This window comes from Phalacrocorax carbo, chromosome 7, assembly GCF_963921805.1.
Source record: "Phalacrocorax carbo chromosome 7, bPhaCar2.1, whole genome shotgun sequence".
NCBI lineage: Eukaryota > Metazoa > Chordata > Aves > Suliformes > Phalacrocoracidae > Phalacrocorax > Phalacrocorax carbo.
This window is the reverse complement of record NC_087519.1, coordinates 1700027-1726726: the sequence shown is the minus strand read 5'-3', so window position 1 is coordinate 1726726 and position 26700 is coordinate 1700027. Positions and strand designations below refer to the sequence as shown.

The window sequence follows — 26700 nt, the reverse complement described above, 5'->3', positions numbered from 1 at the left end:
TAGCCTGGAGAAGGGGGGGCTGAGGGGAGCCCTTCTCGCTCTCTGCAGCTGCCTGAGAGGGGCTGGAGTGAGGGGGGGTCGGTCTCTGCTCCCTAGTCACCCATGACAGGACGAGAGGGAACGGCCTCAGGCTGCGTCAGGGGAGGTTTAGGTTGGGTGTGAGGGAAAATGCCTTCCCTGCCAGAGCGGTCAGGCCCTGGCACAGGCTGCCCAGAGAGGTGGGGGAGTCGCCGTCCCTGCGGGGGTTCAAACACCGTGTAGACGTGGCGCTTCAGGACATGGTTTAGGAGGCCTGGGGGTGTTGGGTTGATTGTTGGACTTGATGATCCTGGAGGTCTTTTCCAACCTTAATGATTCTGTGATTCTATGAGAGGCTGCCCCAGCCTAGCCTTAAGCCCGGGCCTTCAGCCACAGTGACATCTAGTCTCCCTCCCCGCTCCACCAGCTGGCCGATGGGGAGGCGGCCGCGGGGCGGGAAGGCGGGGCGTGGAGCGGCACCCCGGCCCTTTCCCTGGGGTAGGGCCTGGCTCCGGCCTCTAGGCCCGGCTCAGGGTCTAGCTAGGCGGGACCACACCCTGCCCGGCCGCGGGGATCGCCTCAGCGGGGCCGCCGCGTCCAGCAGGGGGCGCCCTCGCTCCGGGCCGCGCCCGTCGCCGTCGCCATGGCAACGCTTCCCCCCGCCCCGCCTGGGCGTTGGTAGCGTCGCCTTAACGTAACGGCGCGCTGCGCGGTGACGCTCGCGGAGCCGCGCGCGCTGATTGGTTAGATTTGAATCGCAGCGTAGCGCGCGAGGGCCGCTGGTCAGAGGCGACTCTGGAGCTGCGGGAGGCTGCGCCCTCCTCGATCGCGGTAGCTGGCCCCGCCCGTCCGCGGGCCCCTCGCGATATGAAGTCGGCGTAAGGCGCCCCCCACCCTCACCCCCGACCCCCCTCTCCCCCCCTCCCCCCGGCCGGCCGCGGGCCCCGCGCCCGTCCCGGCCCCGCCGGGCCGCCCCTCAGCCTCCCTCCCTCCCTCTCCCAGTAGGGCCAAGACGCCGCGGAGGCCGGCGCTGAAGAAGCCGCCCAACTCCAGCCTGAAGGATCCCGTGGGGGTGAGTGTGGGGGCGCCGGGCCGGGGGGCGCGGGAGGGACCTCCCCCGGGGCTGCTCGGGGCGGCGACGGGCCCTCTGTCCGTCCGTCCGTCCCCCCAACGCCGCCCATTCCCCAGGTGTACTGCAGGGTGAGGCCGCTCAGCCGCCCGGACCAGGAGTGCTGCATCGAGGTGATCAACGAGACCACGGTGCAGATCCACCCGCCCGAGGGATACAGGATATTCCGCAACGGGGAGTACCGGGAGGTAACGGCCCGCGGGGCGGCGGGGGAGTCCCTGCCTCTGCCCTCCACCCCCAGCCTGCGGCTCACGGAATCACGGAGGGTCCTGAGTGTGAAGGGACCCACAGCGATCATCGAGTCCAGCTCCTGTCCCTGCACAGGACAGCCCCAAATTCTTACTATGTCTCTGAGTGTCCGAGTGGTTCCTGAATATTGCTAGCCTTGGTGCCGTGATGCCTCCCTGGGGAGCCTGTGCTCCACCACTCTGTGGGGGAAGAACCTTTTCCCAATACCCAACCTAAACCTACCCTGACTGGAATCATTAAGGTTGGAAAAGACCTCCAGGATCGTCAAGTCCAACCCCCAACCCAACACCCCCAGGCTTCCTAAACCGTGCCCTGAAGTGTTGCATCTACATGTTGTTTGAACCCCCCCAGGGACGGTGACGGCCCAACCTCCCTGGGCAGCCTGTGCCAGGGCCTGACTGCTCTTTCACTAAAGTAATTTTCCCTCACATCCAACCTAAACCTGCCCTGACACAGCTTGATCCTGTTGCCTCTCATCCTTGTTAGGCATCGAGGGCCTCTTCCCTGCTGTTGATGTTTTCCGTTGGCTTGCAGTGTCTCTGGCTCTGTGTGAATCAGCAGTTTGTGCCTTTAGAGAAGCAAGTTTTCAAAACCAGAAAACAATCTGCAACAAAGATGCCCCCTTAGCTGTGGAATATGGTCTCTGTATAGGAAAAGGCTTCTTTAGGGTTGAGGAGGAGGGTAAAAGGAACAAAAGCAAAGCTGGAGAACATTTAGACTGCCTGAAGGACTCTTACATGTAGGACTAATTAAGAGAAACCAGCTCTGAGCTAAACCAGTCACAAATGAATTAATGGTTGATTTATCCCAAACTTAAGCTGGGTAAAAAAAGCTGTTTCTCTGTTTATATAACACATATGGGGGGAAAGCTGTAGGTTATGTATATAAAGTGGGGAAACGTCACAAAATGTGGGAAAGTGGGTAGCAGGTCACCAAGCGGTTCGTACTGTTACGTGATCAACAGAAATGTTTCCTAGGAGAGCTGGGCTTAGGTGGTGCATACAGACTGAGGAGCCAGAGTGCTGTAGCACTGAACGCGATTTGGTAGTGAAAGAGTTAACTGCAGGTTCCCTACACAGCCCTGTAACTATGAGAGGAGGTCATAGTGTTCTAAGAAAAAAAAGAATGTTAGTTGGGCTGTAGAATACTTTGTTTCTGATTTCAGGATGGGAAATTCTTATGTAGCACAGAAAGTGATCTTCAAAGGCTTAAATGAAATAGGTGAAGATAAATTACAAGTTTGGTCAACAAAGCTTTGCGCAAAAGCTCTAAGATTCAAATGTTTACATAAGCAGGTGTTTTGACTGAAAAGTGACCAGATCGATATACTTTTTTAATTAAAAACATGTGACTGGAAACTGAGCCTAGACTGCAAAAAGGCACAGGCTTAAACCAAAGTGATTACACGCTGGAATGACTCGACTTTGGCTATTGTGGGTGTTCCTTTGCTCAGCGCTTGCATAGATGGTGGTTATAGCCCAAAAAGAGCTGGGGAGTTGGGCTTTGTGATCGTTCTGGTTAGTTCTGGGCTTCAGCCCTGTGAAAATGAGGCGGCTGCTGTCCTTCGTGATGCACAACTTATTCTGAGAATGGTTATATTGGAGCAGCTGCTCGTGTTTGAACATTGGTATAATCCTAAATTAGAATCTTTATCATTCCGGTAAACTGATGGAAAGTGGTTCGAAGGTATGAAGGGCTTTGAAGCAATGGCCTTCTGGACCGGGAAACGTCAGGCTTAGGAGGGCGTGTGTTCTCTTCTTCAGACGCAGTATTCATTTAAAGAAGTGTTTGGCACCCTTGTTGTTCAGAAGGAGCTTTTTGACGTGGTGGCCAAGCCTCTAGTGGAAGATCTCATTCGTGGGAAAAATGGTGAGTACTTGTTCCCTACCACTTTTCTGCCTGACTGCCATGCAGGATTTTTTTTTATATCACTATGATTTCACAAGCCTCAAGGTTTCTTAGCTTACCTAGGTGAAAACATGTGCACCTTGTCTGCAATGGGAATAGCTCCCCTGTGCAACATCCTTGGAGGCTGCTCTTGCCTTTTGTTACTTCTAAACATATTTACCTTTGTTACAATGCACGTGTTACTTGTGTCAAGGTCTAGCCTTTTAGTACACAGTTAACTGGAGAAGCTTTTTTTCTGCGGAAAGGGATGACTTATCCACCTAAAGAACAACTACAGAAGTAAATCAGTTTGTAGGGCTTGATCTCCTGGGTGTGGTTTGATATCACGGTGTTGGTTCTTGAGCTGTCTGGCTTACGCCAGACTCCTCAGTAGCAGCCGTAACACATCATCCCTCTGCACCAGGGACTGGGTGGCTTCCTTCCATTTTGGGCTCTCCCCAGAGAGGGTGATAGGTACTGTCAGTTGTAGCTGAAGCGGCCGTCAGTGAGAGATGCAAACGCTAGCGATGATGGTGGCTTTTGATGGGCTGGAATGGTTTATTGTAACTGTTCAAAAGGAGTAGTTTTTCCCCAGATAAATTTGACCAGGGAAAGGCAGGGTGTGTCATTATAACTGAGATTTTTTTTGAGATAGCAAGGATGATTCTGTAACTTTCCTGTCCCTCCTAGGTCTCCTTTTTACATACGGCGTGACAGGCAGCGGGAAAACACACACCATGACAGGATCACCTGGTGATGGAGGACTTCTCCCACGGTGTTTGGATATGATCTTCAACAGCATAGGACCTTTCCAGGCCAAGCGATTTGTGAGTAGTTTTGCACTGAATTTTCTGCACTGTTGCTTGTAACAGCCTAAAAAGACTCAAAGTATTTGCCTCCTGTTGGTCATGTGGCTGGAACACTTTAAAAAGGAAACCAACCGAAAAGATCCCACCCCTTGGAGATTCAAAGAGCAGGGCCAAGGAGGAAGGCTTAGTAGCTAGGACGGACATTTCATGAAGATGTATGATCTGGCTATCCTTAAAATTGTTGCTTATTCTCTAATTAACTTGTTTAAAACAATAAAAACAGAAAGAGGAAGCTTTCTGAGTGATGGAATGAAATCCAGCCACAAGATACAAAAGCCACAGGAAACCATATCTAAAACAATATAGGGTGTGATGTGAGGCTTTTCTTGTGGTCAAACATCCTGGAGTTTTGGTATCTAAATATATTTGAAATGATACTGGAAGTCTTTTCCTTGGTAGCATGCTGGCTTGGAAGCTTTTATGAAATATTGTTAGCTTGAAAATATCTGTTTTCTGTCAGATCTACTTTGCCTTAGCCAGCAGATCGAGTGTTAGCGAGGGGCGTGGTGCGTGCCGGTTGCCAGACAGCTCGATCAAATAACTTGTTTTGCTGGCCAACGCCTTATGTTCTCTAGTGTTTATTATTGTATTGGCTAAACGTACTCTACTCACTGCTCAGGTTTTTAAGCTTGATGACAAGAATGGTGTGGATGTTCAGTGTGAAGTAGACGCTCTATTAGAGCGCCAGAAAAGAGATGCCATGCCTGTTCCAAAAACTCCATCTGGCAAGTAAGTAGCTATTGTAACATGCAGAATGAATTTAGTTAATGTAACTGTTGCTCTGAAATTGTGGTTTTAACTTCCCTCGCTCTCTTTATCCTTCTCCTGGAGAAAGTAAAGAAAAAAACTAATGGAAAGCTAGTACATCTCTTGAGGTTTGAGCAGTCGTGTAATTAAGTATTTAGATTAGAAGACTTAGAATCAGGCAGCAGAAGTCCATTTTGTGGGTTTTTTGTACCTGTTAACTCACGAGTAAAATGCTGCGACATCACCTTGCAGGAACGCTGTGAGTGAAGCTAAACTTGGGGATATTTTGCAACATAGTGAGATTGCTGGGTGGAGGGTAGATGTGCTGACTATCCAGGAGCTTTGCAAGGCATTTCTTACTGCAGCCAAGTACAGGGGAAAGTTTATCTATTTAAACTTTTCAGAGTGCTTTTTTTTTAATCTAACGTGACCGGGTGTGTTGTCATTAGTTGCTGGTGTGAGCACTTCCACACTCGAGTTGTGAGGCTTGTCAGTAGACTTGCTTTTTAATTGTACAGTCACCCCCTGACACGCTAGCTGGCTGTGTGGCTCCGCGACAGTCGCTTGCTGTGTGTATTCAACAGGCGACAGATAGACCCAGAATTTGCTGACATGATCAATGTGCAAGATCACTGCAAAGTGGAAGAAGTTGATGAAGATAACGTCTACAGTGTCTTTGTCTCCTATATCGAGATCTACAACAACTATATCTACGACCTCTTGGAGGAAGCTCCCTTTGATCCTATAAAACCAAAGTGAGTTTTATTAAATACCATTACTCCTACTTGAGTTATGCTTTTGCGGGAACCCCAATATGTCTTTGTGGCTGGAGTCTTTGCGAGTCTGGCTTAATTCAAAAATCACATGGAAAAGGGGATGCCTGAGGAGAGCAGATGATAGTATTTAAGCGTGCCAAGTACTGATGGTTGTTCTGCTGCTGCTAAGAATTGGTGCTCCCTTCCTCGCTATAATGGGGCATTAATAAGCACACATTTAATTTGTGAGGCAGTGTGTTATGTCCCGCTGAAATTCTAAGTCTATTCATGCTATCCTGCGAGTACTGCTCCTGGCAGGTGACTGCAACTTGAAGAGTAAGCCATGCCATAGCTGACGTTTTGCTCCTGCAAACAGTGTGTTGCTGTGTTGTTGTTGCTTTACAGTTAACACAAGCTTGCATATTATTTCACTTGATGCCAGTAATTTCCATAAAACCAGAAATGAGTTGTCTCATAAATGAGATTCTGGGTATTTTTTGGAAAGGTGCATACTTGGCCGATGTCTAAAATCGGTAAATCTCGAGTCTGTCAGAAAAACATCCTGCCAATTAAACTTTGAATAGACTTCTAAAATTCTAAATCAGTTAAAGAAAACCTTACACCCATCCGTCGGTACAGGTGTTAGCTAAAGAGTTGGCTGACTTAAAGACTAACTCGGGCAAAACAAGCCATTGCTCTTGAACGTCAAGGGCCGTCACCAGGGTACTGTTGTGGAATGAGTTTGAATGTCTGTGAATGCTTTTTAAAGAATAAAAAAATTATTGGTTTAGGATTCTGCCTATGTCCAAAAATCAGCCGGTGAAGAATCTTGGATTGTTTCTATTTATGGAAGCTACATTGTATTATATATAAAAAGATTTTAGACGCAAGCTGAATGACTTAATATTTTTCAACCCTGTTTTTTTGGTAGGTGGAACAATTGCAACACTCCTGTGCGAAATGGTGACTTTATGTATGTGCATAAGCATATTATTCCGAATACTGAAAAGTGACATTTTAGTAGAAGCAGAAATAAACCCACCTCAGACTGACTCCCTATCTCTTCTTGCTTTACTAGCAAATATAGAACGCTGTTGAAGCCATCTTGCTTCTGTATGCATGTAGAAAAACAATAGCTGCCACCCAAAACCGTGATTTCCAGTAAGAATTGCAATTAAACATAGCTTCTAAATTAAAGCAGTAGCTGAAACGTAACTAATCTTGGCTGAATGTGTGTCCGTGTACTTGTACTTCCTCTTCCATCTGCTGTAGGGATAATTGACGTAGTCAGCCTGAATTTTGTACTTAAACAAAAGACAATTTGCATGATGCAATGTATTGTTGTACAGAAACCCCCACTCAATTTTGGTGGGGCTTTTTTGTTTTGTTTCCTCCCTGTCCTGAAGACCTCCACAATCCAAAATACTTCGCGAGGACCAGAATCACAACATGTACGTCACGGGATGCACAGAAGTAGAGGTGAAATCTACAGAGGAAGCTTTTGAAGTGTTTTGGAGAGGTAAATCTTAGAGTGTAACTTCTTTAAATTCAGTACAGATGCATATTCCTTTACACTATCATGGTGAAAAGAGAACTGGCTTTGCCAGGTGGCAGGTCTGATAAATAAAACAGGTTTTTGGAGGGATCGTTTTTGTTCTTTTAAACAGGCCAAAAGAAGAGGCGTATTGCAAACACTCAGCTGAATCGAGAATCTAGTCGCTCTCACAGTGTTTTTATAATCAAGCTGGCTCAGGCACCCCTGGATGCAGACGGAGATAATGTACTACAGGTGAATTCTGGGGCTGGCTATTAAAGGAGAACCATGCACACGTATGCGTGGGTTAGAAAACGTGGTGAACCTTGCAGCACGGCCTGCTGAAACGGTTCCCGTGTCTCGGGCGTACACATCTTGCCCGTTAGCAATTTCTTTTTGAAGAAACTCAAAATTATTTCTGTCAAAGGCTAGAATTAGTCTCCTTTTTGTAATGAAGGTAAAGCGTTAACCTGAGTGCGAAGCTGCTTATTCCTTTGTTCTTTACGTCTGCTTCTTTTGAGCAGAAACCCTTAAGAATCTAAAATGGGGGGAATTTGAATGAGTGCGGTTGTTACGTCTATCTTGTAGCTCGAGACGGAAGGGATCTGCTAAATTTACACAAAAAGCTAGGGGCGCACAGCTTCTTGCACTAAGGGCTATAAAACCACCCTTTATTTAAAGGCGCAACGTATGCTTTTTAAGCGTGCATGCCGGTTTAGGTTTGGGAGGGGTGGGGTGTCCCCCTTTGGAAGGAATATAGAGCTAATCATTAGCCTGACATAATTTGTTTTCTGTAATAGGAGAAAGAACAGATCACTTTGAGCCAGCTCTCTTTAGTTGACCTGGCTGGAAGTGAAAGAACTAATAGAACAAAAGCTGAAGGGAACAGGCTGCGAGAAGCAGGTACGTATCGCCTTTAGACAGCCTGGTAACTTTATGTGCTAGAATACGCTCGTGTTAGTCTTGTCCCGTAGTAGAGAAATCATAGGAAGAATTGAAGTGTTCTGTTATGTTCAGTTGTCTGATTTGGTGACCTTAAGTCCTCCAGTTTGGAAACCAGTAGTTTTTAGTAGCACGTGTTCTGATACTTGAGTTAATTCGAGCAGTTATCAAATAAATCGATAGATATCAGAGCAGTAACAAATATAACTTAAGTCCAGGCAATTTATTCTGAAGTAAACTGCTAAACAACTTGCGCACGTGATCCAAATGGCTGCTTACAGACTTTTTTGTCTTGTGGTTTTTTGTTGTTTTATTTTTTTCAAGGTAATATTAATCAGTCACTAATGACGTTAAGAACATGTATTGAAGTTCTACGAGAAAACCAGATGTATGGAACAAATAAGGTATGCAACCCGTTAGCCAATTGTCCTTGTTTTGATGAAGGCCTGGTGTAACGAAAGCTTTACTAGCCCTTCCGTGTACTTTTATTTTAAGATGGTCCCGTACCGAGATTCCAAACTGACCCATCTCTTCAAGAACTATTTTGATGGTGAAGGAAAAGTGCGTATGATTGTGTGCGTTAATCCCAAAGCCGAGGACTACGAGGAAAGCTTGGTAACTTGCTTGCAGATCATTCCCTCCTACTCTTTTGTTTTTTTTTCATGTTTATCACTGATTACTGTACTTGCCTAGTAGGCGACAGGAATGATATTTTTAATTGCTTGGACACCAGTAATCCAATATAATACAAAGCAAATGTGCCCTCCAAGTCTTATTTTTCCTCTTAAAAACGACAACTGCTACTTGCCTGGAAAATGGGAAAAGTTTCTCTTATTTACAGAAGCCCCGGTACTCCGCTGTAGTTAGGTGCTAACCGTACTGCGACAGTACCTGCCCAAGCTTTGGCTGTCTGCGTGGTCGCTGTCACGGTTCCTGGGGGCGGGGGTCTGGGAGGTGTTGCTAGGAAGGTTTCCGGATGCTCCGCTTCAGCACCGCAAGCTCTCTAGCTGGGAACTACTTGAGATTATAGCTTGATAATGCTTCCTCTAATGCTTTTGTTGACCTAAGGTATCGCTTTGATTTACATTGGAGTGCTTCTGGTTAGTTCTGTGGTTAAGCTTGCTTTTGTTCTGTTGTAGCAAGTCATGCGCTTTGCAGAAATGACCCAGGAAGTTGAAGTTGCAAGACCTGTTGATAGACCGCTCTGCGGCTTAACGCCCGGACGGCGCTTTAGGAACGCAGCCTTCAGAGAGGAGCTCTCCCGGAAACTGGAGATGCGGGGTGGCCCAATAAATGGAGGTAAACACTGGAATGCTAGGTGATTACAGCACAGGCTTTTTTTCTGTTAGGAGTTGAAGGCTATTTTAACACAAATCATTTGAGCTTTGAAAGTGCAAAGGGAGCTTTGTTTAACTGTTAGTTGTGAGCCGTGTCTGCAATAGGAACTGCTCTCTTCGTACTTGCTACTTGTGGTATAAACCCAGTTACTCTGTAAGTCTCAATTCTTTCGTTATTGGTGATGAGTTGAATTCCCGTTATTGCAGCTCCTGAAAGGAAACTGCTAGAGGATGATACTTTGATGTTCTTGTGTGCTTAGGGCCCACTTTAGAAATCAAGAGTTGCCTGGAGGTATTATAAAGCAGCAAATCGAGAATGTCACATTTAATCTTTTCTCAACACTGTCATCCCTTCTGAAAACTTCTAGTTCTCATTAATTATTCTAAGTTCTGTCTGCTTCGCAATACTGCGGGATGAGTGATCTGTGGCTGTGCGTTGTCAAATGGAATTCTTCTGTTCTGTAGCTTCCTAACAGACTTTCTTGGCTTTAAACCTTACAGAAACAGAAGAGCAATCTGTTTCAGAAATGTTTTTGCAGAACTTACCTCCGTTGCCTTCATGCGAGCTATTGGATGTTAATGATGATCAAACACTTCCAAAGCTTATTGAAGTCCTGGAAAAACGCCATAAACTACGACAAATGTTGTCAGAGGAGTTTGCCAAAAACGGTAAGGGTTTGAATGTCGGTGTGGAGCTAGATTTATTTGGTGCCCTTAGCACTGCTCAAGGCATCTGTACCAACAGGAAATAAGTATCTTGTCTAGACCGATCGTTTAAAAAACCTTGTAGTAATGGAATAGCTGGTAGCGTTAAATTGGTAGGAGAAAACCAGGACTGCTTTTGATATTGCAGAGATATGGTGAGAAGACACAATATATCGATTCTCTTGCAGTGCTTGCATTTAAAACAATGCTGCAAGACTTTGACTCCAGTGTTGTATCCAAGGAAAACTATATTCAGGGAAAACTGTCTGAGAAAGAGAAAACAATAGCAGGACAGAAAACGGAGCTGGAACGCCTGGAGAAGAAAATTAAAACTTTGGAATACAAGGTCAGTTTTCTTCATTGTCTAAAGCTAAGCACAAAATGCATTTTCTATGTACCATTTGACAAGTTCCTCGACGTCAGAAGTTGCCTGCAAGATGGATATTAGGAACAAGATGGGAAGTATTTTGTGGGGAACTTCACTGAATCCTTTTAGCTTTTTGGCTTTCTTATGAGGTGAGGCTTTTCTTAATGCATTGAAGGCGGGCAGCTTATAAGTAAGTTGTAAAATCTCTGAAATTCCAATCCGAAACTCTGAATTCCAGTCTCTTGGGAATATGGACCCTTTATCTGGGTATATTTGTACAACAGCTAATACATTCTAGTGTAAGTTAACAGTCAAATATAACTAGCAATTCTGGGCTTAGATGGTTGTGCTTCTAAGAAGCATAGCTAAGTCCTTCCTCTCTTCTTCTAGATCGAGATTTTAGAGAAAACTGCGACAATTTATGAAGAAGACAAGCGTAATCTTCAGCAAGAACTAGAAAGCCAGAGCCAGAAATTGCAACGTCAGGCTTCTGACAAGCGTAGGTTGGAGGCACGATTGCAAGGCATGGTGGCAGAAACAACCATGAAATGGGAGAAGGAGTGTGTAAGTACACTACCGTATCTATTAGAAGTGTGTAATGGCGCAGTGCTGGGGGGAGCTGGGCGGCCTGTTTTTGTGGTTTTTTTTTCATATATAGTAGTAGCATTAAGAATGGAGATGTTTGGCTTTTAATTATGGACTTGAACAGTCATTTTGAGCCGAACTTTTCTGTCACGCTACACTTAAATTCCTCAAGGACTTTTGATGCAGCTGGAGTAGCACTCCCGAGCTCTGTGGCACTTCATCTCAATATCTAGAATTTATTCTTTTGGGTTTGTGGCACTCTAAGGAGGTGAATCTCTTGTTCTGTCTGGTGTTGGTAGAAACCTAATGTCAGGGTTTCCCCTTCATCCTCATGGAAACTCTTGCTCAGCTATGCACTTGACAAGCAATAAGGAAAGAATCCGAGGGATTAATTTTTTCTACAGCAAGACTCTACTACTTTAGGACCATTGAGGGAACTATAGTTAGACATAGCCCCATTTGTCATAATTTAGGAAGCAAAATTATTGTGCATTAAGCGTGGTACTGGCAAGTCTTTTTTTATCTTGATATGTCATTGTTTCCAACAGCTTGTATCTCAGTGGGGAAGAACTTCATTCCACGTGGAATATGCAATTCCCTTCAAACTTTCAGCACAATTACTTGTGCTTTCGTGTAAGGTACTTAACGCTTTTCCTCACGTGTCTCTCTAGGAGCGTCGCGTAGCGGCCAAGCAGCTGGAAATGCAGAACAAACTTTGGGTCAAAGATGAAAAACTGAAGCAGCTGAAGGCCATTGTTACTGAACCAAAAAATGAGAAGCCAGAGAGGCCTTCTCGGGAGAGAGACAGAGAGAAGCCTGTTCAGAGATCAGTGTCTCCTTCACCGGTACCTGTAAGTTGCCTCTAAACCACTTCTTACTACAGGGAAAAGCATATTTATAAGAACGTACTAAAGTGCAGGCCAAGCCTCTTTAGTGGCTAGGAAATAGTTCCCAAGCACAGAATTTGGGTAACTTAAACTTGCTTTGAATTCTTTGTCTCCTGTTGTATTTATTGGTGCTCTTTATTTGTGCTCCTACCTTCTCATGCTAATACTATTGGAAGAATACGTCATTCTTAATGCTGTCACCGCAACACAATACTTATCCAAAACCATAAGCTTGAACCGCTGAATTGTCACTCTGCGCGTTGTCGGCGTTCGTTGTTTTTATTGCCTTGTAAGTTGACAGTTCTGTATGCTCACTAACTTCTTTCCCGTTCTCTCTAGCCTCCTAGTAACTTTACTACTCAGGTCGCTGAAAGCCAGCGGCTCGCGAGCAACCCGCAGGTGCACAGACGTTCTAATTCTTGTAGCAGCATTTCTGTGGCGTCCTGTGTTATGGAATGGGAGCAGAAAACCCCTTCGCACAAGCATACCAGTGGCACTCCTAATGCAAGGAGTAGACAACAAGAACCAGGACAAAGTAGAGACTATAATGCCTCAGACAGAAGGCGAGGGATGTGCTGGACTGGAGTCATTGAGGTTCCCAGGCGTAGAGATGAGCTAGAAATAGAAGAGGATCAATGCTGCAGGGTTAGTGCTGCTCCTGTCAAAAGTTAAACGTAGTGTTGCTTAGTCTGGCTCAAAAGCTCGTTACAGCTGCTCTCTTACATTGAGCACACCTAACGCGGGTTGGAGTTCCCCCTAAATGTGTTTCTCATAGAACTGAGTTGAGTCTCACTACTCGTTCTATTTGACTTCTTAACTTGACCTTTAAAAACTCCTTAAAAGCAGCGTGTGTGTTTCTTGCTGGCGCATAGATAGCTCTTGTAAGGAACTCCTAACTAGCTAGACCTCTCTAGCTGTAAACGTCCTTGTGTTTTAACTTGTGTCTGTCTCCTCAAATCTGTCTTGCAGCCTGCAATTTACCGTAGTCTGTCTGGGCAGCTTAAAAGGTGGTCTTATGAGCTGTATCTGCAAATGGCTACTGGAAATTGTGCTTGGACAAACATCTCGCTGTGTGACTGTTAACTTTAACTCGCTTAGGATAGTCTTCCCTAATTTTCACATCTGCGTTAAAACTGGGGGCTTCGCTTATAAGTGGGAGACTTTTTTTTTCCCCCCTTAAACTGCTGCGTGCAAATGTTAGTCTCGATGGTGTCTCTGTCGCGTTACGGCACTGTCGCAGTGGCTCAGGTAAATCGCAGAGAATTGTACGACCCCAGCCTCTTGAGAGAGCTTCTCGAGAGGAGGAAAGTTCATCGTGGTATGATTCCTTTTGCAATAGCGTTCTCAAAATTTCTGTTACTTGCTGGCTGTTTGAAGTCAGGGACATGCTTTTAAGCAAGTGCCGTTCCAATTAAGTAATACACGGACCACTGTCAGCAGAGGAAGGGATGTGCTCTCTGCTGAGTAAAATGCGACCAATAGTTGTTTACCCTCTCCTTGGAACGTAACTTCTAAGGCACCTTGGCAGAATTGTTTCAAAAAACTATCAACAGAAATAAGTACTTGCCCACTAAAAGGGGAGGAAAAAGTCTTGAAATGCTTTCTCCTCTTAATTTTAATGGAAGATTTTTGCTGACAGCTGCATTTTCCATATATATGTTTAATTTTTAAGGGCTGCTTTAGACTTGTAGGAGGTTTTATCTGCAAAGGGTACAGCCAAGCTCATGTCTGTTGGTCAAAGAAATCCTAATTGATGCTCATCACCTGAAAATACAGGGGATACAATTTGCATTCATAGGTTTGGGGTACGTAACCTCACCGTGATTGAGGCCTCTAGAATTAGTGTGGAAATGGAACAGAGAGAGTCTGCAAATACTCTTTCAAAAGCCTGTTCAAAGATCTCGAGGCACCCAGGTTTTTAACTAAGTTTCCAGATTTTTTTCTGATTTCCCTGAGCAACTGACAACAACGTTCATAAAATAAAAACGTACGAACTTCACTCACTCCTCGTGGGTTTCCAACAGCTGAGTTCAGAAGCGATAGCGCTAGGACAGGGGATGCTGCTTCTGCTCTATTTACTCAGAAGCGTTATGAGATCTTGCATCCTTTAGAGATGTTGGAAATCCATACCCGGTCTGCTTGCTTTGCTGCCTCAAAAATACATTTTGATCCATGAATGTATCCATGGAAACATAAATGTCTCTTTTGGGGTTGGTTAATATGTTCATAACAATCCCTTTTGATTTGGGAACTCGGGAGGAGCATTACCAAACATAAGATGTCCTCCGTGCCGAAATGTTACTAGGTATGGAATGTAACAGATTGGATAACGCTTAGCTAAAATTTACAAAAAAAAAAACAACCAACCAGGAATTGGCACAGAAATAATCCATTAACAATTTTACGCGAGGCTCTTGGTAACGGTGCCTTTCAGGATGCGCTCTGCAAAGCACGTTAGGAACGAAGCTTTGATCCTCATACAAACGCATCTTAACCAGACCTGCAAAGTTCAGTTCTGCTAATGATACCCTCGGAGAGGTTGACTCTGTGCTGATTTCTTCTGATTCTCTTCCACTCTGATCAGAATGCACCTCCAGTTCGCCTCAGACACAGACGGTCGCGCTCGGCTGGGGAGAGATGGGTAGATCATAAGCCACCTTCTAATCTGCCCACTGAAACAGTCATGCAGCCGCACGTCCCTCACGCCATCACGGTCGCGGCTGCAAGCGAAAAGGCGCTAGCTAAGTGTGACAAGTATATGCTGACGCATCAGGAGCTAGCCTCCGATGGGGAGATTGAAACCAAGCTAATTAAGGTAAAGCAAACGCCTTCCTCGTTAACTTGTGATAACCCTGACGAAACCTATTTCTGGCAATGCGTTGGTGCTACGGGCTCACTGGCTTGCAAAAGGGCACCTTTGGCTCGGTCTGCTGAGGGGTTTGATTTGAAATTTCTGTGCAGCCGGATTCAAGCGAGCTTTTAGAGTCGGAAAATACTTTTCTTGAGCTTTGTCATTGCTTCTTATGAACCATTACAGGCTTGGTTATCTAAGTCGTCGTTCTCCTTGAAAGTAATTAAGGTTGTTTTTTCTTTAGTAAAATGCAATAATCCATTTGTAGTGGAAGTTTCTTAGAGTTGTGGCTGCAGCTAATCTTGTGGAGTCGGTCTTGTTGGAGTGATGTTATTGGATTCCCACTAGCGGTATGAGTAAGCTTGCTGCAGTGATGGATGCTCGAACGCTCCAGGACATAATTTCTAGTAGTTGACTGACAAACAAATTGGTGAGACAGCCTAGGCTTTGAACGCTTGCAATGTTTGTGTCCCAGAACGCTGACTGTACTGGCCTACGGCAAACTGAGAGCTCTCTGTAATTCGTAGCAAGAAGCTTTTGGTGCATTTTTCCTACAGTCATGGGCCTTCCAATATTGCCTTTTTTTCTTTGAGTTTTAAAAAAGGTCTCACTCCTCTTAGGTAACCTTTTAGTTTCCAGCGAAGTTTTCAAAAGCAAAGTCTTGCATAACTGACAACGTACCTGTTCGAGCTGTGGAACTATTGAAGCTAAGCCTGTGACACGATTTCCCTGGTATTACATAGTCGTCGTTATCATACAGAAATCTTTGCCAGCGTAGTGACCGCTCTATGGGTATCTTGCATGGTCATCAGGGTGGAGGGTGTTTGCTCTTCATTGTCCTGTGTATAACAAGAGAAGATAATAATGGGGGAGAGTGTATTTGTGCACATACGCTTGCTGGCTACTAACCTGCAAGGAAATAACCTTTATAAGCACTTAAGTTTTGAGGTGAAAGCTGGCACTGTGGCCACCAAACTGACCTCGTGACTGTACCTTGTTTTAACTGCTTTTGGTTTCCAGGGTGATGTTTTCAAAACCAGGGGTGGCGGACAGGCTGTGCAGTTCACAGAGATAGAGACTCTGAAGCAAGAATCTCCAACGGGGTGAGTTGTCTTAATTTTAGGTTCTGGCGCCCTTGGCGGTATGTAATTCCAACAGTAGCTGATTCTGGTCTAAATGATTGAACAAAACGTTGCTGCATCTAACCTGAAATAATATAAAAGTAACTTGGAGAAGCTTATAGGCACTGTAGCTGCTTTTAAGGCTGGTCTGTTGCTGAGAGCAAAGTATTTATTGAGACTGTATGAAATGTATTCTCTTGTGTCTGAGAATCTGCCAAAATACGTGATGCTTGTAACTTTTTCCCACATACTCCTCTTTCAGTCGAAAGCGAAGATCATCGCCTTCCGATCCTGACCCACCCAAGGACGCTGCAGACTCTGAATGGACTGATGTAGAAACCAGAGTAAGCTATAGACAAAGGAGGGGGACATCTCGTGCTTGATCTGGATGAGAATTTGGGGTAATGATGATAGCTGGGTGGGGGGTTAGCAATAGAGACTGATTTTTCTGTCTCTCCTCAGTGTTCTGTGGCAGTGGAGATGAGGGCAGGATCAACTCTTGGACCTGGATATCAGCATCATGCTCAGCCCAAGTAAGTGTATCTCTCCTTGTAGCTGGGGTGTTACGTTCTCTTTCCTGGTAACATCTAAGGTGAGGTAACTTCCCCCTGCCCTTGACCTCGCTGCCCTTCCCACTTCAGGTTTGGGGCGCACACCTCCGTTACTCTGTAAGATAAGCGGGCTTATTCGGTGCTGGAAACCGGTGACAGGATAGGTCTGTAGGAGACTCTGAGCAGAACTGCTGACTTGTCTTCTGGGTAAAACTCTGGCATTCAGCGCAGTGAGCAGGATGTCAGGTTTGATCTTGCGCTATCCCGACTGTAAAAAGCTGGGAACTGTAGGATGCCGGCAGCTCCAGAGCGCAACAGGGTTAGGGATGGCAGTGACAAAGCACTAAGCTGCATCCCTCTTCTGTCCACCCAGCCTTTATCAGATGCCAACATAGTAAAGAATATTCATTTTTGTAACCTTAGGTAAATTTAAATTAAACAAGGTTACAATTTCAGTATGGCACAGGGAGGAGGGACTGAGGCGACCCTAGGCTATACCTAATGGTATACCTGAACGTAGCTCCAGGCACTACCTGCTGTGTAACTGCCAAGGCACCGGCTAGGGAAGCAAGGGCTCTAGTCATGCTAGAAGAAACTTTCCTCTTTTCCAAACACACAGATAACAGTCTGAATTCTTCAGGGCTGTCTTATTCTTTAACGTGCTGGGATCAGCGGCGGTTGCACACATAAACGCGAGCTTACCAAGTCAGAAGTCTCAATTTCCAGCAAAAAGTCCAAACGATCCTGCAGTTCGTAAGGCTAGCGCCCAACATTTGAGCCCCACGTCTAACAGAACCGTGCCACTGACAAAAAAAAATCCTTTAGAGAAGGTAGTTTTGTTAAACTAGGTGTTGCGGAACAGAATTCGATATCCAGATTTGGCCTCTTGCAGATAGGTGCTGGCAGTGCTGTGGAAGTCACCTGGTCAGCTCAGGGGGAAGAAAATTTGCAGTTTTGCAAGCCGTATTTACAGGCAGGAGAGAGGGCTGGAGAGGTAAAGAGGCTTCTGTGAAGCCAAAATGAACGGAACTTTCTGCTGTTTAGAATCCAAAAAGTTTAGAGCTGTGGTGGAAGAAGGGTATTTCGGAAGGTATGTGAAATTTTCAGATACTGTGATAAATAAGTGCCTTTCATCGTGTTAGTGTAACACTTTATTGCATCTCTTGTTAGAAACTGGGAACTGCTCGAGCTGGCTGCTGCCACTTGCAGCCTTGCCACAGCCTTGTATTGTATTATTGTATATTGTATATTGTAGTAGATGCTCTAGTTTGCCTGTGCATTGAGTTGGAGCTTGTATTTATTTGAACTTAATAAATAATTTAAATAAAACTTTGTTTTGCTCTCACGGCTGTCTGAAAAAAGAAAGCAAAATACAAGCACTTCTTGGTAAATAAGCTCTTTGGTTTTCTTGTGTCGATTGTTGCATTTCTTAGCATAGGAGGAGTGGGGGACCTACGTACACATCAGAATAGGTAAATAGGCTGCTGGCTGCTGTGAAGGAAAACTGCTGCCGTGTGAAATCTGAAAGTTGTTTGGGGCTTTTTTTTTTCTTTCCTTAGGCGAAGAAAGCCATGAACGTAACGTACTACTGCGTTGGAATCCCCTTGATTTTTATCAGACTGATGTAATATCTGCTGCCAGTGATAAGCTTGATAAAACCCGCTTTGTTATCACTACAGGCTTATATTGTTATAACGGCCTCTGCCAGGCATTGGTTAAGTGGGAGGTACCTCTTGCGATCCCAAAGAAGCGTATGTGTGGGTGTGTATATGATCAATAGATGTAGGGGAGGTTCTGCCATTGTGTCCCCGGGACTTCTTCAGAACGCCTTCTCTCTTGTGTGTATGAAACCCTTGTTATTAAGCTGTATCTTTATAGACTAATGACACAAGGCTTTTGCCTTGCATATTTTTTCAGCTTTTTCTAGTGCAAAATACTTCTGTTCTGGTCACTATCCCTTCCTTGTCAGGTCCTCTGTTTTGAAGAGGCATAAATGCTGCTATTTATTTAGATGCAGTAACGCACTTTAAGAGTGTTTCTATGCCATTTCATGTTTTATTGTTACTAGCAACAGCTTGGTAATATGGATTTCTTCTGGAAGAATTACCTGAATTACCTTTGGTTATTTAATATGCAAATCAGCTTGTGAAAACATTTCGATCTTCAAACCGTCAGAAGCAAGAACACTGATACGATTGGTGACTTGACAGCGGACCTATTTTTTGTAGTGCAAGTAAATAATTTTTTTACATCTGTAGATATGGGGTAAAAGGGTAACTTGCTCACAGACACGGTGAGAACTTTATATGTGTGGCTCCGCAAACCTGTTAAAATAAATACTTTTATTCAATGGCTCTTACAAACCATGTTCTGGTTACTTAGGGGTATGCTAAGCTACAGAAACCGGGGTAAGCATCGCAGCATCTTGACTGCGCCTTGTGCACAGAACTGTGAGTGAATGCACCTCTGGGGATGCTTCTGAAGTTTAAACCAAGGAATCTGCGTGGATCCCAAGTTCTGGTTTGGACAGCCTTATCTTCACGTCTGCACATCGCTTCAAGGGGGTTGATCCCCTTTTGAGTGTGCAAGTGACGTGGCCTTGTTAAAAGCTGTTAAAGATTTCAGCTTTTTCCAGCAGAAGAAAAAGCTTTTCTAAGTAGTTTATAAAGAAAATGTTTAAAGCCTAGGTGCCTGTTTGTAGCTGGTATAAGCAAACTTATTTTCAGGTGGTCCATGAAAATGCTTATATTCTGAAGAAGCACCATCGTTTCCACAGGTCTCGTAGGCCCGCTGCTGGCGCAGGCTGCCGTGCAACAGCAGCAATGGCAAGCGCTAACGCTGTCCTCCGTGGTAGCCTTGGCGTTCACCTAGCTAAGAGCAGGCTTGATCATAATCCCTCTGAGGAAGCAGGAGGCAGAACACGATTATTTTGTTGTCTTGAGCAGGCGGCGCTGCTTTGTGGCTCCAGAGGCTTTCTTGCCTTGGACAGGGATACACGACGTCCTGCTTCAACAAGCTACAAGCAGAGACAGCTCTGTGTGCGGGCGGGCGTTTGTTAAGCGTGTGTTCGGGATGCTAGTTGGACTACAGTATTATTTACTGCCTGATTAGTTAAATGCAATGTCTTAAAATACAGCTAATAAGTCATAAGTGGCAAACGGAAGAAAAAACAGCTGGGGAGGAAAAAAACAGCCTGAAGAAACGTGTGGCTTTAAAAGAGGCGCCAGTGAACTTGGGCTCGACAGGCAAATGCCGTGCTGTGTGGTGATGGAGCGGTGGGGAGCAGCGCTGCTGTAGCTGCATGGTGAGCTAATGCCACTAGATGGTGTGAAATAACCGTCAGGGGCCGGTGGCTGGGCCCCTCTTACCCCTGCCCTGCAGGGAGAGGGGCTTTGCCCGGGGCAGGGGGCAGGAATCCCCCCCTTTTGGGATACCCCTAACCCGTGCAGTGTGTTCCTGCTGCCACCCATCTTCCTGCCTTTGTGGTTGCCCTGTGGGAGGATAAGGATAGGAGGGGCAGCCAACAGAAAGAACGATTAAAGAAACTTAAATAAGGCCCGTGCTCCTATTTCTGGCATTTAAATTAACTCCTTCACATGCACTAAAATAATTAATCTGCTATTAACGACGAGCAAGCTGTCAAACGCATCATCTCTTTGATTTGATTTCAATCATCCTGTCAGAGTAAGTCATATTGCAAGTGTTACTGGGGAAACCTGGGAGGGAAACATGAGAAACTGACATTCAGAACTTTGTAAAGGGAAGGATTTAGCTGCAGAATACGGCTTCATCTGGGTCCCTTCAAAACAATGCGAAAGGCGTTCTGGACTGGCTCTCGGGACGCTGGGGTTTGCATCACCGGGTGGCCGCGTGGCCAAAGCGTTTATTTCTCAGTCCGTGCCGAGTTCTGTATTTCGATGCGTGACGTTTTACAAGAGCTTTCCTCAGAAATTTCTTGTTTTGAAGGAGAAAGCTGTTAAGCGCAAAGAAAACAGCCGCTGCAGCCACTTTATCCTGTTATAAAGGTTAATCAAAAGCACAAATACAAGCCCTTGCTAAGGAGGATGTCTGTCCCTGCCGGTGCCGTGGGGAAGGTGGCAGCACGGTAACGCCTCGTCTGGAGTCGGTGACTTGCTTTTCATGTGCCTCAACTGCCCTTGAAGGCCTGTTGCTGAGCTGACCGTGCTGCTTTGTGCCTCTGAGCAGAATTTAAGGGTAGGGCGAAGGCTGGGCTGCTCTTCCTGGCTTGAAGGCTTGACTAGTCATCACCCCTGTGCAGCCAACACAGCCATACTGCGCCGCCTCCTATCTTAGTTACATCTTTAATTACTGAAATTACCTCCTGTGATGGGCACCATAGATATCTTTAAAGACTGAAACGTAACGAGTGAGAAGGAGCTTTGCACACTACCCCGGGTTCGTGTTTGGAAAGAAAAAGGACTTGGGTGAGAAGCCGGGCTTATCTTGTGAAGGCTGTTAGCTTGGGGCAGGAGGGGGCTCGGGGCCTCTCGTGGCAGCAATGGCAGGAGGAGCTCAGCGTGCCCGTCAAGCTCAGTTTCCTAGGTCAGGTCTAGCAACGCTCTTCCATCAGCAGAGTTGCGTTCGGTGCCACTCCATCGCATTCCTCTGAAGTCGTTCTTCATGTCTTTGCGTCGTCTTCACATATTTACTCTCTCACATAGTCCTGGTGGTGTTTACTCTGCAAAGATTCCTCTAAGACTCAGCTAAGCACACAATTTACTCAGCTAACAAGGGCTGGCATTTATTGCGGGTATCTCTGTGTACTTGTCGTTCTTTAGCCTCCGTTGACATTCAGTGGGAAGCGTTAAAACAAACAGCAGCGTGCAGTAGGAGGGTTGCCTGTACCAACGCTCCCGTGGAACAGCCGAAGGAGGCCGCCTGCTTGGTGTTGGCCACAGCCGGCTCCCACCGGTCTGCTGTCAGTGAGGATGGAGAAGCCTTGCTGAAGCAAGTGGGCTTTTGGGAAAAATTTTCATCTTTGGAAATTCAGCTGTTTTTTCTTTGCGGTGCACGTGTACCTTCCTTTATTTTCCCTTTGAGCTTTGCACTGATTGCAGCTAACCTTTCTCGAGAGTGGATAAGGAAGTAGCCCTATGGAGTAACTCAAAGTTCAAGTCTCCAGCGGGCAAGCTTTCATGGCGGTTAGCCCTGCGTTTGTTATTGCCCAATAATAGAGCAATTTAATGGGCCTAGAGCAATTTATGGAGCAGGGGCTTTCAACTCAGGGCACCTTGGGGTCTCGCTGTCAGCAGCAGGAATGTTTGCCCAGAGGGTGGAGAGCCGGGACTCTGCTCAGCGCTTGGAAGAGGCAGCTGCCCACTCGCCTCCCTGTTGGGATGCTTGAACACGTTGCTGAGGAGGGCTCGGTTATACACGTAAAGAGAGTAACCAGAGGCACGATAACGTATGTGATTAGCGCTGTTCTTCGTTTAAACAGCATTCCTTGCAGGTCCTTGTTTCTGCCAGTCCTCCCCTCGGCCAAGAGGATCCTACCGTGCTCCAGCGTGATGCATCGCGCTGTTTTGCAAAGGCTTGGAGCCTGCCAGTGAAAAACAGCTCTTCGGAGCCTTTGTTCTGAGGCTTGTTTCTGTGATTTCTGGTTCGTGTAGCTGGAAGCCTGCAGAATTTCAGCACATCCAGTCAGCTGCTTCTCTCTGGAAGCCAGCTGACGAGCAGTGGGTGCCCTGCTCGGTGAGCAAGCCTGGCGTCAGAAGAATCGCGGTCAGTTTTCTTGTCCTTTAGTGTCGTAGCGAGCCAGCAGTCGTCAGGAATATTGAACTCAATTAATATTTACCTTTTGAGGTAACAAATTCCTACCGCAACAGGCCAGAGTCTGCAGCTAACGCTGCCCGATCTTCCTGCCAGTTCTGAATCGTCAGAGTTTCCTACTGGCAAAAGGTGAAGGCTCTGGACTCTGTTGCCTGTGTTGCTTGGATGTTTTTGGCATTAATTGGCTGCAGCCTCTGCTGAGTAATGAAAAGCAGAAGAATAATATGCAGGCTCAACCCTGAAATTGCAGACACAGTGAGCTGGAGCAGAAGCTGCTCTTGAACTGGGGCTGTTCCAAAGTCTGCCGCCTAAAACGGGTCAGGATAAGGCACAAAAGTTCAGGACACCGATCTTCTTCCATGTCTTGTTCCGCCCCTCTGCGTCAGTGAATCATTCTTAAGGATATAAGTACCAGAAGCCCGTAGGATTAGCTGAACTCTTCCCAGTGAAGTTGACGGGGTTGTACTGCCTACCTCCCTAGCCTGCCTGCTCTTCTTGCCAACTGCTTTGCAAAATAAAAAGGTGCCTGCACCCTGCCGCTGCGAAAAGCGTTCTGGCTGACCCCTGGCTGTGCGCGAGGCAGGCTGCCAGAGAGCAGGGGAGGAAAAAGCTGATACAGAGGAGCCTGTTTGCTTTTGGACCTGGCAGCTCCCGTGTGTGCTTCACACTCGCATGCTGATGTGCTCTGACCCTGACCCGAATGGCTACAGCCGTTCTCAGCTTGGCCTCTCGGTCTGGGACCATCAGTCTCCTGATCCTCCCCTGCTGCCTGGTGGAAGCTATTTGCAGAGAGGGATCAAAGGCATGGCCAAAAAAACCGGACTATCCAGGGGGTAATGGGAACTGCCTGGGATAAAAGCTGACTTTTGCTTTGAAGGCATTGCAGAACATCTCTGCTCTGGCTGTGTCTGCCAGGTATTGCTGCCTGCAGGCGTGCGAGCCGCGCTGGCAGCAGGCAGAGTTGGGCGCTTGGTGCTGCCGCGTCGTCCTCGCTGCATGACGGGGAGGCAGAACGGGCCCCAGGGGCAGGGGTTGATCTGAGACTATGAACCTCGGCTCCCGGTGCTGTCCCTTCTCCATCAGACCTTCACGTTGCTGCTCCATGTATAGCAGGGATTCCCTGCTATACATGGATACATGTATATCCATGTATATATATATATGTATCGCCGGAATACCCACGCCAAGGACCGCCGTGGGAATTCATCAGGCTCTGAACAACTCATCCCCCAAACAGAGGCTGGGCTCAGAGGGTGGCTGGTGCTGGGTGCTTGGGATACGCTCCCTTTTTAGTGATTATCGTTGCTTTTAATACCCTTTCTCACAGTGAACTGTTCTCTCTTTTTCCACCGCCTTTTGTGGTCCCCTCCCTCGTGTCCAGCTGATCATCGCGGGGCGTATGTAACCTGTATTGCAGCCACGTGGTGCGGGCAGTGCTTGCTGGGGTGGTCCATGGGGGGGTGGCCTCCATCTCCCCCCCAGCTCCATCCACGGCTGGGCCCAGCCTGCCAGTGATGGGCTGAGAGTGGTACTCGGGGCTGGGTACCAAGGCCGAAAGCTGACTCTTAAGAGTTTGCAGGAATAAGCTTTAGATTGCCTGAAGGAATCTAAATTGGAGTTGCTATTCCTCTGAGAGGCTTGCTGTTCATGGCGTATAATTCTAAGCAATAACCCTGGCAGGCACAAGCAACCCTCACGAAATCATGGCAGCAGATGAAGCGCTGGCACGTGGCAAAGCTTGTGTTGGCAGAGCGGCGTGGTGCTGCGTGGGGACGGCGCTGGGAGCAGCATCCGAGGGCTTGCAGATGGTGGAAACCACCTCGGCTCTTAGTGCTTCAGGCAAAAACATTTACCTTACTGGGGAGGGCAGCTGATATGAAAAACAGCTGGTTTCTGTGACAACTGGCGTCCCAAGGACGGGGTTTTATCCCTCCTTATAAACAGGGGAGATGTTTACGTGCAGTCATCCCCTGGCAGCGCTGGTGGCCATCCTCCTTCAGGCAGGACCTGCCCCAGCAGCCTCAGTGACATACAAGTAATCATCTTTTCCAACGAGCTGCTCCCCGCTTCCCAGAAATAGTGGTTGTCTCCAATGTCTGCCTTGATTTATGTTGAGTTCAGATGCTGTTAAAAATAATCCACCCACACGCTAAAATTATATTGTCTCTGGTTAGAGTCAGCTTTGTGGACGAAGTAAAAGGGTGCTCGGGGTGGGGTGCAACAAACTGTTTTCTGTAAGGAAGATGTTTGTCCTCTGCCGTGACCGGAGCCGCTCTCCGGAGGCAGGGATAGCGCTGGCACAGTGGGATCGCCCCGAGTTGGCTCCCGGGGCAAGGCAGAGGCCCCTGCAAAGAGCTCCTGTCAGCTCCCCGAGGCTGGGCGTGCAAGAGTTAAACGCATCGTTTAACCTGCGGTTCAGACGAGAACTCTTTAATTGGTGAGCGAGGAGTTGTAGCTGGTGGTGGGGAAGCCTCCTGCTGCCCCACAGCTCGGTTGTTCTGGAGCTTTGGATACTTGGATTTATTTTAAAAATACCACAAGCTGCTCTTGTTGTTTTATCAAGAAAAAAACCTTAGTGCCTGTAAAACACAATTCCCTAGGATAGAAGGCTAATCCTCTTATTTCTACACATTTCTGGATGATTAAATGGCTGGATTATTTAAGTAGTGATTTGTTACTAGATTGCATCATCAAGGAGATCTAAGGCATAAATATTAGCTTTGGGCTTTTGGCTCTTTAGTGCTGAAAGGGGTAGAAGGTGTTCTGCAGACAAAAGCCAGAGAAATTAAATTAAATGAGCATGTGGAGCCAGCGGGTCACGGCGAAGCCCCTAAACCCGTATTGGCTCGCAGAGCTTTAACCTTTGCAGAGAACACGTACGGTAAGTAACATCAGCTTTGCCTAGTAAATCTTGTATCCTACTGTGTTTCGAAGTGAACTAGCCCTTCTGCTCTACTTGGAGATGTTTGGAAGCGATTTGTTAGCTTCTCGGGCCTGGATTAGCCTTTCCCTTGCGCTGGTCCAAGTCCTGGCAGCTCTTTGTGCAGCCTCTGCCCGGCAAGGGGAGCGCAGGGGGGCTCGGGGTCCCCGGGGGGTTCGCATCAGCACCAGCGGGGCTGCCTCCCTGTCCCACGTGGTCGCCGATCCGTGCACGAGCGGCACGCGGTGGCAAATGGTGCTCGGCCGTGTGGCGCTAGCTCTGCTCCCACCGCTGCCCCTCTGCCTGCCCTGAAATGCCTCTGGGACCCCCACAGCGGGGGCTGCAGCCTTTGAAGGACAGCTAGAAAAATATTGGGAGCGGTTAATGAGGGCACTGTTGGGTTCTGGAGATGGGTGGCTGCGTGGAGCACCCTGCCTTCTCATGGCACACGGGGGGGGAAACAAACAGAGGAAGACTTCCCATGCTGTGCTTCATCGTTTACTGGCAGTGCTCTCGACCCATGAATTCCCCAGGACACGGGTGCGGGAAAGGTCTAGCCGTGCTGCTGGGAAACGCACGGTTAAACAGTGTTTGATGCTCCCACCTGGCTGGTGCAAGAAGAGACAAGCCTGCGCTTGTAAAGAGCTGCGAGGCCGAAGGTGGCCGGAGCGAAGAGCATCACCTTGGCGCCCGCAGCGAAGCCTGCTCCCGGCGGCTCCCGCAGCCTCGGCAGCACGCCGCCGCAGGGTGGCTGGGGCAGGGGATGGTCTCACGTTTTCCTCCATCAGCGGTTAAAAAGCATGACAGCGAGCACAAGGAGAAACACGGGAGCAAAGGGAAGTGGCTCCGCACCCAGCTAGCTTGAGTTTGGGGTTTTTTTTGCCCAAATTTGCCTGATGAGACATGGGTGGAGCTCGTGTGCCAGCGAGCTGCCCGAACGCAGCCTCCCTCCTGCGCAAAGCAAGCCGAGGTAAGCTTTGAGGCCCCGAGCGCGGCTCGCGGCACCCTTTGCTGACAGCACCCCTCAAGTCTGGTGTTCCTCGGGGTGGGGATGAGGAGAGAGAAGGAAAAGGGGAAACTTCTCTAGCAGACAATGGGAGAGAAGCGCGGGGTCCCTGGATGAGCATCCTCCTCCTCTGGGCCCCTGGCCGGGCTCTGGCGGTGAATGAGGTGCTGTGAAGCGTCTCGTACCTTCTCCCTCGTACGGCTGCACCTTTCCCCAAGTTCAGCGTTAACTGGAAGACGCCTCATTAAGTGTGATTCTTCTGCACTTGTTGGTTGTTAAACCTTGTGCTTGTGTAGCTTGTTCTAACAAGTTACAGACTAAATGCTACGAGGTGAAAGGGTCTTGGCGTGGAGTTACAGCCTAAAAGCTACAATGCAGAAGGGTGAGGAGATAAAGGGAAAATAGGATGGTTTAAACATCAGTGGCGATCGCTGTGACGACAAACCCTGC

The 26700-nt window shown here is 47.2% G+C and overlaps 1 protein-coding gene across 8 annotated transcripts; it reads left to right on the top strand.

Moving 5' to 3' along the window:
- The first annotated feature begins 772 nt into the window (after positions 1-772).
- On the top strand, positions 773-18897 carry KIF23 (kinesin family member 23). Of its 8 annotated transcripts, none has more exons than XM_064455991.1 (24): positions 773-896; positions 1021-1090; positions 1207-1335; positions 3160-3265; positions 3974-4110; positions 4772-4881; positions 5484-5654; positions 6586-6627; positions 7061-7173; positions 7322-7443; positions 7989-8091; positions 8455-8534; positions 8626-8745; positions 9270-9429; positions 9969-10136; positions 10361-10518; positions 10930-11103; positions 11796-11975; positions 12351-12656; positions 14596-14826; positions 15883-15965; positions 16246-16327; positions 16446-16516; positions 18094-18897. In XM_064455991.1, exons 1-24 carry the CDS (start codon positions 886-888, stop codon positions 18107-18109), a joined length of 2943 nt encoding a protein of 980 aa, XP_064312061.1. In that variant the 5' UTR covers positions 773-885; the 3' UTR covers positions 18110-18897. The 8 variants fall into 8 exon arrangements, with proteins under 8 accessions (XP_064312061.1, XP_064312063.1, XP_064312066.1 ...); XM_064455992.1 differs by having other exon boundaries at positions 778-896; positions 1024-1090; XM_064455993.1 differs by lacking the exon at positions 6586-6627.
- The last annotated feature ends 7803 nt before the right edge of the window (positions 18898-26700 follow it).